The 13,937-nt window shown below is 49.8% G+C and overlaps 1 protein-coding gene across 2 annotated transcripts in view; it reads left to right on the top strand.

The window, feature by feature from the left end:
* The window catches only part of IPO8 (importin 8), a 65,546-nt gene that overhangs the window by 49,449 nt on the left and 2,160 nt on the right, over positions 1-13,937 (top strand). For both annotated transcript variants that reach the window (XM_051850377.2, XM_051850380.2), the window contains 4 exons: positions 4,154-4,374; positions 6,182-6,387; positions 9,786-9,989; positions 13,169-13,285. In XM_051850377.2, the coding sequence (XP_051706337.2) occupies positions 4,154-4,374; positions 6,182-6,387; positions 9,786-9,989; positions 13,169-13,285 (748 nt within the window). The remainder of the gene's footprint in view (positions 1-4,153; positions 4,375-6,181; positions 6,388-9,785; positions 9,990-13,168; positions 13,286-13,937) is intronic.

Here is a 13,937-nt window from a genome sequence, read left to right as displayed (position 1 = left end):
TATCTGTTGTCTGCTGGTTCACTGCCCAATAGGCCGCAGCTGCCTGAGCTGTGCCGATCCGAAGCCAGAAGCCAGGAGCTTCTTCTAGGTCTCCACAAGGGTGCAGGGGCCCAAGCACTTGGGCATCTTCTGCTGCTTTCCCAGGCCACAGCAGAGAGCTGGATTGGAAGTAGAGCAGCTGGACCTTGAACCCGAACCCATATGGGATGCCAGCGCCTCAGGGCAGGGTGTTAACCTGCTGTACCACAGCTTTATGGTTTGAGTTTGTGTATTTGGAATGTGGATAGAGTCCAGATGCATTTTCTGCATGTGGATAGTGCATTGCTTCAATGACATTTGTTGGAAAGACTGGGCACTCTGTCAAGTACTTGACTACAAATTTGAGAGTTTCTTTTTCTTTTTATTCTGTTTTCTCATTCTACTTGCTTTACTTAATTTCTTTGCTATGCTGTCTTTATTACTGTTGCTTTGTAGTTAGTTTTGGAATTAGCAAGTCTGAGTCCTTCAACTTTGTTCTTTTGAAAGATAGTTTAGGCTTTTCAAGTTTCCTTGAATTTCCATATGAATGTTAACATCAGCCTGCCGGCTTTAGTAAAGAAGCCAGGCTGGGATTTGATAGACATAGTGCTGGCCCTGTGCTATGTATTCTTAGCTTGCATCCTTGCTTTTTACAATTTATTATTATGTATATTGTATGCACTATTTTATAATTATTCCTTTTTGTAAATGTATTCATTAAATTTTTCAAAAAAAATTTGAAAGGTAAACAGGCGGGGTCACTCCCTAAACACCTGCAATGGTGTGGCTGGGCCAGGTCGGAGCCAGGAGCCAGGAGCCTGGAACTCAGTCCAGGTCTCCCTCCTGGGTTGCATGGATTCAGTTACTTGAACCATCACCTTCTGCTTCCCGGTGTGCACCATAGCATGGCGCTGGAAGTGGAAGTAGAAGGGAAACTTGAGTACAGGCACTCCAATATGGGTTGTGGGTATCTGAATGGTGTCTTGACCCCTGCTCCTCCTCGTCTTAATTTTATATCTGTTAAAGAAAGAAGCTGAGAAAAGAAGTGACCAAGTACATATGTTTTGGGAGGTTTTTTTTTTTTTTTTTTTTTTATAATATTCTAAGTTACTGTTTCTGGTCCTTGTCATTTGTCCCTGAGGATCCTGGTTGCCATCTGGTATCTTCTCCTTACTTCAGTACAACCTTGTTTGATATTGTTAATGTCAAGTATGTCACATTTCTATGCGTATATTTTTAAGATTTATTTATTTGAAAAGAAGATGGGGGTAGAGATAGATCTTCTATTCATTGGTTTACTTTCCAAATGGCTACAATGACCGGGTCTGGGCCAGACCAAAGCCGTGAGCCTGAAGCTTCTTCTGGGTCTCCCATGTGGGTGCGGAGGCCCAAACACTTGGGCCATCCTCCACTGCACTCCCGGGCCACAGCAGAGAGCTGGCCTGGAAGAGGAGCGACCGGGACTAGAACCCGGTGTGCCGGCGCCGCTAGGTGGAGGGTTAGCCTATTAAGCCACGGCGCTGGCCCTTATTTTGCCTTTTTTTTAAAAGATTTATTTATTTATTTTCAAAGACCGACATACAGACACAGAACTTCCATTCACTAGTTTACTCCCAAGATAGCCACAGTGGTCAGCACTGGGCCAGGCCCAGCCATGAGCCTCATCCAGGTCTCCCATGTGGGTGGCAAGGCCCCAACATTTGGGCCATCTTCCACTGCTTTTCCCAGGACATTGGCAGGGAGCTGGATTGGAATAGGAGCTGCTGGGATACAAACTGATGCCCATAGGGGATGCTGGTGTCACAGGCCGTGGCTTTACCCACTTTGCCACAACACCCGCTCGTAGCCTTCATTTTCGAAAGATAACTTTGGATTTTCGGTTTGTAGTTGTTTTTCCCCAGCACATCTTATGCACATACCATCTCATCACTTCCTGGTGTTTCTGATACAAAACGATTAGTAACTTCACTGAGATTCTCTGGTTTGTTATAATGATGTATGTTTTTCTCTTTTGTCAAGATTTTTTTCTTTTTCACCATTTTTACTATAAGTCTCTGAATATCTTTGCATTGATGCTTAGAGTTTGTGAACCTCTTGGATGTGTGGGTTGTTTATTGTCACGTTTTGGAAATTTTCTTTTATAATTTTTTTTGACAGAGTTAGACAGTGAGAGAGACAGAGAGAAAGGTCTTCGTTTTTCCGTTGGTTCACCCCCCAAATGGCCACCATGGTTGGCGCTATGCCGATCCAAAGCCAGGACCCAGGTGGTTCCTCCTGGTCTCCCATGGAGGTGCAGGGCCCAAGCACTTGGGCCATCCTCCACTGCACTCCCGGGCCACAGCAGAGAGCTGGACTGGAAGAGGAGCAGCCGGGACTAGAACCGGTGCCCATATGGGATGCTGGCGCCGCAGGTGGAGGATTAACCAAGTGAGCCACAGCGCCGGCCCCCCAAAATTGTTTTTTAAAAAATATTTTCAACTATTGTGCGTGTGCACATGCAAATTGTTGACATCTTTACTTGGTGTAGAGCTCGTCTTCTGTGTATAAAGTTAATTGAAAATGAATCGTAATGGAGAATGGGACAGGGATTGGGAGAGAGGAGGAAGTGGAATGGGAGTGGGGGCGGGAGGATGGGTATAGTGGGAAGAATCATTATATTCCTAAAGTTGTACTTAGGAAATTTGTACTCATTAAATAAAAGGTTTCTTTGGGAAAAAAATAAAAGCCATACACACACAAACACACACACACCCCTAAATGAAATCATTTAGATAGCCACATAATACAAAAAATTAAAATGTATGTATCCTTATTGGCATTTTGAGGTGATGTCATTATGACTTTGTTTAGTTTAGAAACGGTTTCCTTTATTTGTAAAATTCTCCATAGTGGTGGATTTGAAATGTTCACAGCCTGTCGTGGAGGTTTGTCCCAGCCCCAGGAGGGTTACTGTTGGTGCCTGCCTTCCTTAGCAGGATGACCTGCTGGCCTGGCTTGTTGCTGTTTATAGGGGAACTACCAGCATCTTCTGAGTTGCCTAACAGCAAAATCCCAGTATTTTCATTATTCTGTGCAGTTTAGAATCTGGAGATAAACACACAGCCAACATGCAGCCACATAATTCAATTTCAAAGTCTTTAAAGTCATTTCTGTTTGGTTGATTCATTTATTTCTTGGTATCTTAATTTTTAGGGGTTGCTTAAAATGTATCTCCCGAAACAAGTATATTCCTGGAAATGGAGCTTCCGGCCTCCCCTGGGCCCTTGCTCTCCTCCCGCATTGTCCCCGCAGTTTCGGGTCCCTCAGTTCAGCACGTACATCACTGCGGGCGCATCAGGCCGATGCTGCACACTGGGATGGGGAGCGAGTGCGCGATCCTCCTCTCACTACCTAGGGCTCTCTGTAGACCCCTGTAGTTTGTTTATCCAGCCAGTCCCTGTAATCGATTTTGTGTTCATAGACTGTGAAGAGATACTTTCAGTTGTACTTGTTTGAAAACTTGTCTGTATTCTTAATGGCTTTACATTTTCTTGAGCTTTATTGATCTGTCAGTCACTATCTGATGATGGTGGTTGCGAATGTTGCTTATTTCATGCGTGTTGTGCTTTGAAATCAGAACACAGAATACCCCAGGTAAGAATCAGACAAAATCCATAGTTAGAGTTGGATTCAGATGATCTTAGTTGACTGTGAAGGGTCCATCACATTTTTCTCAATTCTTTTTCATTTTTCATGTAAGTCAACAGGAATTGGTCCTAGGAGACTTTCTGATGACATCACACTTACTTGTAGTCCCATTCATTTGCGGTTTGATTTGTCAAAGAAAAATCCCACCCCCATCATGGTACCTTAACCGTGAAAGTGGCTGGGTCCAGGTCAGATTATTGCTGCTGTTCAAGTGTGGATTCTGTCAGGACAGTCTTGGGCTGACTCTCATCTGCACCTAGAAATAGGGAGGATGCGTCTGGCGCTGCTATGGGACTTCTTTTTGTCTATTTAACTTTGATGGGTCTTTTGAGAATGTGCGTCTTTTACGTAACTCTGAAGACGATTTACATAGTAGTCTTTGCCACCTGTGCACACCAGGTGACTGCCGTGTGGGTGGCTGACTCTGTCTCTCTTTTTTGCCCTGTAGTGCATTCCGCTCTTTGTCCAGCTTGTTCTGGAGAGGTTAACTCGAGGGGTCAAGACCAGCGAGCTGCGTACCATGTGTCTCCAGGTGGCAATCGCTGCCTTGTACTACAGCCCTGACTTGCTGCTGCATACTCTAGAGCGAGTGCAGCTGCCGCACAACCCGGGACCTATCACTGTACAGTTTATCAATCAGTGGATGAATGACACGGATTATTTTATTGGGTATGTGTCTTTTGGATTTTATAATGCTTCTCCGTTTCTGGGACGTTTGCTTTTTAGTATATACAGTGTAATAGTGTGCGGAAAGATAATTTTCACTTCCTGGGAATGACTGTTTGTGTTTGTTACCATAATGTTCACATTGGAGAGAATGGAGAGTATGTTTCAGCAGAGTCTACTCTAGTGGGAAGAACGCAGGCTCTGAAATGAGGTGTGGGTCTTCCCCACTTGCTGTCGGCTGTGTATCAGCGGATACCTAGAAAACAAGAATCAAGTGTCGGGGGTGCCCGGTCTGCTGTGCGGCTGCAGGGCGCACATTCTAAACAGGGTCAGGTTTCCGAGGAAGCACTCGCTGGCACAGATAGAGTGCACTGTCCCACGATGTTGAGCTCTTTGCGGGTCTCAGGGGAGCTTCTCTGGAACGTGAGGTCCGGGAGCTTCTGGCTTGATCGGAAGCGCTCTCCTCACTTTGAGACGTGGGATGAGTGCGATGCCAAGCCATGCCTATGTGCTCAGCTCAAGTCACGTAGCAGTGACTGTTAGGCTAGAGTCTGAGTTTGTTTTAAAACACTTAGTTTTCTTGCTAAGTGTCATAACACTGAGAAGAGTTTGCCCCCGGGGACATGGACTTCCTGCAGAAAGAGTTAGGATGCTGCCATGTGGGTGTGAGGGTGGTGGACTGAGTCGGGATGCAGGGCGAGGACTGGGGAACACTGGCAAGCTGCTGCATGTGTTCTGGTTTTCTGCCAGGTGGAGGCTGGAGTTTGTCTTTCAGTGAGATTTGTTATTAAAGCCTTGAAGGGAAGGGTACTTTACAGAGGTAGGGGCTTTCTCTGGTGAAGACTTAAGAAGCAGAGATGTGGTCATTCAGCTATGCAGTTGGTATGCACCAGCAGGCAGATTTTCGGAGGTGGAGAGGCCGTCTCTGAGCCGTGTGTGGACCGGACCGCTGGGACTGCATGTCCTTGGCATCCTTGGTCTGCCGCCTTTCCGAGATCCATTGCACAGCTCTGTGCCCTGCGAGTTAGGGGTGGAGCAGAAGAGAAAGACTTCAGGCCAAGTACAGTTCCTGTTAGAGCCTTCTGCTCTGGCATTGTAACTTCAACGGGGCGGGAATCCAACTCCTGAAGAGTAGTCAAGGAAGCTGTAATACAGTCATCATCGACAGTTACGCATGCTAAATGAGTTGAATCACTGCAAGTGATCTTTTGGTTCATGCCTGGAATTTTACAAGTGTTGCACCAATACACAGTAGTCTATTAACTCTTAATATTTTTGGGTTTTCAATAGCTTATAGGAAATATTCACTGGCAAACTATGACTCGTGTATACTAGCCAAACATTTTTTTCCTTCAGATAGAAATGCTCATTATCTGTTACAGCAGGGGCCTTTAATAGGCTGATTGGTGGCCACCAAGTTGAGCTCACCACGTGCTAAGCTTCTGGGTTCTCGTTGTGCGTCTTGGATTGCCAGGAAACCCGTGGACCAGTGTAACGACAGAAGTCTGCGGAACTCTGCACTTCCCCATCATACAGCGACTCCGCTGTCAAATACTGCATTCCTGCTTTGCTAGGACACAGAACGAGGCAGTCATGGGCTGGGTGACATAGCATTCGCTGTGTTAACTGCAGACTCCCCTGGGGCTTTGATGTTAACAATTGGGTTACAGAATCTGATTTTCTTAGGATTTTATGTGGTGCAAAATGGTTGATGGGATAACTGTGTAACTCCAGTGAATGTGGTTTCTCCAGAATTTATTTTTATTATATTTTTCAAGTCTGTTTTTTTTTTTTCCTTCAAAATTTGTAGGCATCATGACCGGAAGATGTGTATCATAGGTCTGAGTATCCTTTTGGAATTGCAAAACCGACCTCCTGCCGTGGATGCTGTGGTGGGGCAGATCATTCCCTCGATTCTTTTCCTGTTCCTTGGCCTGAAGCAGATCTGTGCCACTAGACAGCTGGTAAACCGGGAAGATCGTTCAAAAACTGAGCAAGCCGACATGGATGAAAATGGTAAAGTCTTCATTGCCGTGAGTGCTAGAGTTGGTTCTTGTTTGAGCATGTATTTTCTTTCCCTCTTTATTTTTTGTAACAAGATTTATTTATTTATGTGAGAGGTAAAGTACAGAGGGAAAGAGAGAGACAAGTCTTCCATCTGCTGGTTCACTTCACAAATGGACGCAGTGGCCAGAGGTGGGCCAGGCGGAAGTCAGGGGCCAGAAGTTTCTTCCAGGTCTTCCACATGGGTACAGCGGTCCCAGGACTTGGGCTATTTTCTGCTGCTTTCCCAGGAACATTAGCTGGAAGCTGGATCAGAAGTGGAGCAGCTGGGCATTGAACTGGTGCCCGTACAGGATGCTGGCAATGCAGACGGTGACTTAACTCCAGTGCCAGCCCCTTGGTGTGCTTCGTGACACGTGAAATGCTTCATGATTTGTTACGGCCGTTGATGGGTGGTGTTGCTCGTTGAGAAGTACATTTGTAACAGCATCGAGTGAGTGTGACTGCAGTTGCAGCGTCGCGTTGCTTTGCTGGGTCTGTGCTGCCTTAAGAAAAGCCATTAAACAAAGGGCAGAAGAGTTGGGATAGCACATTAGTGGAGTGTCTGTTTTTACCTTTATTTTTAAAGATTTATTTTATTTGAAAGGCAGAGTGACAGAGAAAGGGAGAGATAGAGATCTTCCATCTGCTGATTCAGTGTGTGTGGCCGCAGCTGGGAGCCGGGAACTCAGGTGGAGTCTCCCCTGTGGGCACAGGGCCGTTCGCTGCTGCGTGCTGGGATGTGTTGCCAGGAAGCTGGATTGCAGCCCAGGAAGGAGCAGGCAGTTGAGCTGGCGCTGTGATATGGATGCACGTGTCTGAGCAGTGGCTTAAGCCCCCTGCACCGCCGTACCTGCCCACCTCCTGAGTGGTCAAGAATATTAGAATAAGTATTATTGAATGATGAGATAATGCAGTGAATCGCTAGGCGCTCAGGAAGTAGCTTCACCCATCGTCTTCTGGTTAAAAACAGTCATGTCTTCAACTGAGAAAAGTCACAATTCCTCCCGGAAAGCATACAGTTCTGTTTTTCATGCTGAATTCTGTGATACCAACAGGTACAGGTTTAAAACACCTTCCAGTTTGTTTGAATACAAGTAATAGTAATCCATCCTTCTCCCAAAATACATCACAGCTTCTTAATTGTTCTAAATTCTATATAGGTGTTTTGAAGTAGCATATTTTTAAAATCATTTTTTATTTGACAGGAGAGAGAGGACACACAAACACATGCACACACACACACATGTGCATGCCCCACATGTTAGTGGGGGAGATAGGTGTCTCTTTCATGCTTTAATTTACAGTGCAGACGCCCACACCAGCGAGGGCTGGGCCAGACATTGAGCCAGGGGTGTGGAACACCGCCCAGCTGTGCACATGGTGACAGGAGCCCAGCCACTTGAGTTATCATCTGCTACCTTCCAGGATGTGCGTTAGCAGGAGACTGGAATTCTAAGTGGAGTAGCTGGGATTCATCCAGGCACTCCACTGTGGTTTGTGCACCCCCAGAGCTATTACTTCTTTTTGACAGGCAGAGTCAGGCAGTGAGAGACAGAGAGAAAGGTCTTCCTTTGCCGTTGGTTCACCCTCCAATGGCCACCGCGGCCAGCGCGCTGCGGCCAGCGCAACACGCTGATCCGATGGCAGGAGCCAGGTGCTTATCCTGGTCTCCCATGGGGTGCAGGGCCCAAGTACTCGGGCCATCCTCCACTGCACTCCCTGGCCACAGCAGAGAGCTGGCCTGGAAGAGGGGCAACCGGGACAGAATCCGGCGCCCCGACTGGGACAAGAACCCGGTGTGCCGGTGCCGCAAGGCGGAGGATTAGCCTAGTGAGCTGTGGTGCCGGCCCAGCTATTGCTTCTTAACCAAGGGTTTTTTTTTTTTTTTTTTTTTGCTAAGTATATGACAACAATTATAGAATTTTTAAATTTTAAATGATTATGATTTTGTTTATTTCTTGCTTTGCTAACTAATTATTGGGTTAGATAGAACTATAATATATAATAACTATATAATATATAATAACTAGATAGAAGTTTTTTTAGTAATAACTCAAGCTTTCTTGTTGAACTTTCTGTTACACCATGGGGTGGTTAACTAGCAAAGATACTTTTGCCTTGTATTTCTTGCCTCCCTGTAAATCTTGGGTCCTGCCACTCTGGTGTGGTATGTATGGTTCCAGATGAGTAATGCTGGTTGGATTTACTCCAGGTTTTCCTCTTCTATTGATGATGGTTTGACATTTCTGCGTCTGTATTCCACCCAGTTCCAATACTGATCTACCTGCTTGGAGCAGGGCAGCGCTGAATATAGCTATGGAGTCTGCGGTGGTACACACACGTCTCTTCACCCTGCAGCTGCTTTGCTCGCTGTGTTACTGTTTCCAGCGGTGCCCTCCTCACTTAGCTGTTTCTCAGCTGTTCATCGTTGACTTAGTTGATTCTGAAGACTTGAATTGCTGGGGTCTGCGCTGTGGCGCAGCGGGTAAAGCCGCTGCCTGCAGTGCTGGAATCCTATCTGGGCGCTGGTGCGAGTCCCGGCTGCTCCACTTCCCATCCAGCTCTCTGCTGTGCCTGGGAGAGCAGTAGAAGATGGCTCAAGTCCTTGGGCCCCTGCACCTGCGTGGGAGACCTGAAAGAAGCTCCTGGCTTCAGATCAGCCCAGCTCTGGCTGTTGGGCCCATCTGGGGAGTGAACCAGTGGATGGAAGACCTCTCTCTCGCTCTCTGTCTGTAGCATTTAATTAAATAAATAAATAGACTGTGGCACCGGCATCCCATATGGGCGCCGGGTTCTAATCCTGGTTGCTCCTCTTCCAGTCCAGCTCTCTGCTGTGACCCGGGAAGGCAGTGGAGGGTGGCCCAAGTGCTTGGGCCCTGCACCCGCATGGGAGACCAGGAAGAGGCACCTGGATTCTGGCTTCGGATAGGCGCAGCGCTGGCCATAGCAGCCATTTGGGGGGTGAACCAGGGGAAGGAAGACCTTTCTGTCTCTCTCTCTCACTGTCTGCAACTCTACCTCTCAAATAAATAAAAAACCCACACTTGAATTGTTGATGGGAGGCCACTGTTAGGTTGGACACATGCCCTGACCTTTGTTGATGATGGGAAATGAAATTGGGAATGTGCAGTTACCAGGGAGGCCGAGGCAGCCATGGTAGGGAGCAGTGGGCAGCTGGGCCGTAGACAGGGACACTGTGTTGAGTGAGGACACAGCCGCTCTCAGTGGGCCAAATGAGGTAGGTCTTCTTACGACTTCAGCTAGAATTACGTGTTTTTTCTCATTTCCAGAATGTCTTTTGTTCCCCCCGTCATTTTCTGTCTTATCATTGTGTTCTGCTTTCTTTCCCCCAACTACTGGATCCACAGAGGAGATTTCGAGCGACGAAGAGGAGACGAACGTGGCCTCTCAGGCCGTGCAGTCGAGCAGCGGGCGAGGAGAAGACGAGGACGACGACGACGACGACTGGGCCGACGAGGTGCTGGAGGAGACCGCCCTCGAGGGCTTCAGCACGCCTCTGGACCTGGACAACAGTGTGGATGAATACCAGTTCTTCACCCAGGCTCTGCTCAGTAAGCCTCGACCGCCTGCACCTGCAGATGCGTGTTCTAAACTCTGCCTGTCTTCTTCCGGTCACAGGTTGTTTCGGTTTCCACCCTGAGGTTGGTCTAGACTCTTCTAAAAACGCGTCTGTTTTATGAGAGAAGTTCCCAGACAGACGCCCAGGGAAAGGAGCCCTCGTGTGCCTTCATGGTACGGCTGCAGGCCAGGAGGCCGTCCTCAGGAGTGACGTCAGGCGGAGCATCACGTGTGTAGTCCATCCTCGACGTGTACACGCGCGGGCGTTTTACAGAACAGAAAGAAGTTCGGGCTTCGGATGTTGCTTAAAAATTGCAACCATGAACCTGTTAGTGATTGACAGTGCCCGTGAGCGGGTGCCCTGTGACGCACAGGTAGCTTAGAGGACATGGAGAATACCTGGCACCTGTGTATCGTAGGCATAAGATACACAGTAGACAAAGGCCTGCCGCCAGTGAGCAAGACCAGTAACCCCGTGCGTAGAAATAGGAGACAGGAATAGAAAATGCAAAGAAAAGGCAGTAAATCAATGAAAATACTTTAAAAAATTATTGCAACTTTAAGATTTGGAGTCTGTTTTTTAAAAATTGACTTTTTTTTTGTTTAGTAGAAAATGCAGAGCAATAGAGAGAGACAGAGACAGACAGAGACAGAGACAGACAGAGACAGAGACAGACAGACAGACAGAGACAGACAGAGACAGAGACAGAGACAGACAGAGACAGACAGAGACAGACAGAGACAGACAGAGACAGAGACAGAGAGACAGAGACAGAGAGACAGAGACAGAGAGACAGAGACAGACAGAGACAGAGAGAGACAGAGACAGAGAGAGACAGAGAGGGACAGAGACAGAGAGGGACAGAGACAGAGAGGGACAGAGACAGAGAGGGACAGAGACAGAGAGGGACAGAGACAGAGAGGGAGAGAGGGACAGAGACAGAGGGAGACAGAGGGAGACGGAGACAGAGGGAGACGGAGACAGAGGGAGACAGAGGGAGACGGAGACAGAGGGAGACAGAGGGAGACAGAGGGAGACAGAGGGAGAGAGACGGAGGGAGACGGAGACAGGCGGAGGGAGGGAGGCGGGCGGAGGGAGGGAGGCGGAGACGGAGGGAGGCGGAGACGGAGGGAGGCGGAGACGGAGGGAGGCGGAGACGGAGGGAGGCGGAGACGGAGGGAGGCGGACGGAGGGAGACGGAGAGGGAGACGGACGGAGGGAGAGGGAGGGAGAGGGGGAGACGGACGGACGGAGGGGGAGGGAGAGGGGGAGACGGACGGACGGAGGGGGAGGGAGAGGGGGAGACGGAGAGAGGGAGATTGATCTTCCATCCACTAGTTCACTTCTGCAAATGCCCACACCGCCAGGGCTGGGCTAGACTACAGCCAGGAGGCAGGTACTCCATCCAGGTCTCCCACATGGGTGGTAGGGACACAGACACTTGAGCCGTTACCTGCTGTTCACCAGGTACAGCAGCAGGAAGCTGACCTGGAAGTGGAGGTAGCGCTGATCCCAAGTACTCCAAGATGTGACCTGGGTATCCCAAGTGGCTGCTTAACCTGCAGGCCCTGGAAAATTGTTACTAGATGAATCTTGTTACCTTCACTTCCTGTGTGCTCACATAGTGTTTATTTACAGTTATACCATGACTTACAGAACATTGAGGGTTACTTCCTATTTTTTGCCATTAGAAGTGTATTAACACGGACCCCTTGGTGTATAAAATACTGTTACCAACAAGGCAGTACCAGCATAATGGCACAGCTTAGTGTTGGAAAAATACCATTAATGAAGACAAACACCACATGCTGTGCTGAACTGTAGCAGGGACAGGCAGAGGGGGCAGCATGCAGGCAATGAAAGCCCAGTAAGGGCATGGGGGGAGCTGTCCCCAGGCTGGGCGGGTGGGAGATCGCAGGTGCTTGGAGTTGCCCCGGGGCGCCGGTTTCCAGAGCTGGCTGTGCAGCAGACTCGGCGAGCAAGCCTGCAGGTCTGGCTGGGCCTCGGGTATGTGCAGTGTTGAAGAAGCGCTCCTCCCTCGCCTGGCTGCTGGTGGCTCCGTTGGTTAAGCTGCTGCCTGTGATGCTGGCATCCCGGAAAGGAGCGCTGGTCTGACTCCGGGCCGCTCCCGGGAGGCAGTGGAAGTCGGCCGGGTACCTCCCCCCAGCCTCCCATGTGTGAGACCCGGGTGGAGTTCAGGCTTCAGCCTGCCTGGCCCGGACCTGGCTGTTGGACCATTTAGAGCGTCCCAGTGAATGGGGCATCTCCCTCCCTCTCTCTCTCTTTGTCCTCTGTCTTTAAAATAAATCAAGAAATCTTAAAAGTCCTCAAGTAATAGGCTGCTAGCTTTGGACCAGCCCATAGGGCTGCTCCTTACAATTTCTGCAAAGAAATAAATAGGGCTGGGTTGCAGCAGCCTTGAGTTCTGTCCTGAGGTGGTCTGCTCCCACTGCCGAGAGGGTTGCTGGATGGTTTTCTGTGTGGACTTGACCCCGCAGATGTGGTGGCGTGTACTCCGGGTAAGTTAGGAGATCTGAGTGGGACTGGCTGTGGGAGCCAGGCCTTACACGATGAGTGCATGCACGCAGAAGTAACAGGGCGCTGATAGTGGGAGGATGACGCTTGAGAGAGAGGAGCCCAGAGGCCAAGGTCATGAAGACAGCAGCACGCGATGGGGTGTGGAGAGGGCAAGGTCAAGGACGTTAGGGTTACAGTGGTTGCCTGGGAGACGAACGGACCTCATCATGGGCCTGGGGAGACGGAAGGGGCTTGGGAGGAAAATGCGAAATTTGGTTTAGTTGAGCCGAGTTTGATGGAAGTGAGCTATTTAACTGGAAAAATCCAGAGGCCTGGGGGAAGCTTTGCCTGAAGGTACAGATTCAGTGCTTGGTATAGGAGCGGTGTTTGAAGTTAGGTAAGATGAACATCCCCCAGGAAGTTGTTCCAGCTGAGTACAGGTAAAAACCTCGGGAAGAAGTTAGAACCGGGCCTACCAGAGATGAGCCTGTGACGCCCACACAGCTGAGGACCCGTGGGCCTTGGCACCTTGTCTCTCACTGTCTGAGACCACCCCACTGCGATTGGGTCAGCCACTAGTTCTCTGGACGCGCAGTGTTCACTGGCCTCTCTCCCCTCTCCCTCCTCCTCCTGCACGCCCCTGAAACGCCCCAGCTGTGCAGAGTCGGGACGCTGCTTGGTACCAGCTGCTGACGGCGCCGCTCAGCGAGGACCAGAGGCGAGCGCTGCAGGAGGTGTACACGCTGGCGGAGCACCGGCGGACGGTGGCAGGTGGGTGCGTGGGCACCGTGCCGGGAGCCAGCCTTGTGTGATGAGCCACACGGCACCTAAATACTTCGACAGCTGTTGGAGGCCAGCCCTCCGTGGTGTGAGAACGGCTTTTAGCGTACGATAGCTGTGACGAGTCCCTCTAGGCCGAAACGTGTGCGTCTGGGTTTCCTGGTGAATGAGGCTTCACGTCCTCGGCCTGGGTTGAGCCAGAGGTGGGGAGTGAGTGACATCCCGTGCCCTGCCGCAGATGCCAAGGCCCCCCAGGCCCGCCAGGAGCCTGTGTTCCTGGAGCTGAGGCTAGGTCTGTGGGCTTCCTGCTGCTGGCCAGTTTGGAAGCTGGCAGAAATACTGAATGGTTTTTTTTGACAGGCAGAGTGTACAGTGAGAGAGAGACAGAGAGAAAGGTCTTCCTTTTGCCGTTGGTTCACCCTCCAATGGCCGCCACGGCTGGCGCGCTGCGGCCGGCGCACCGCGCTGATCCGAAGGCAGGAGCCAGGTGCTTCTCCTGGTCTCCCATGGGGTGCAGGGCCCAAGCACTTGGGCCATCCTCCACTGCACTCCCTGGTCACAGCAGAGAGCTGGCCTGGAAGAGGGGCAACCGGGACAGAATCTGGCGCCCCGACCGGGACTAGAACCCGGTGTGCCGGCGCTG

Source organism: Oryctolagus cuniculus, chromosome 9 (assembly GCF_964237555.1).
Source record: "Oryctolagus cuniculus chromosome 9, mOryCun1.1, whole genome shotgun sequence".
NCBI classification, from domain to species: Eukaryota; Metazoa; Chordata; class Mammalia; order Lagomorpha; family Leporidae; genus Oryctolagus; species Oryctolagus cuniculus.
The sequence above is the reverse complement of the archived record's forward strand: the minus strand, read 5'-3'. Positions and strand labels throughout refer to the sequence as shown.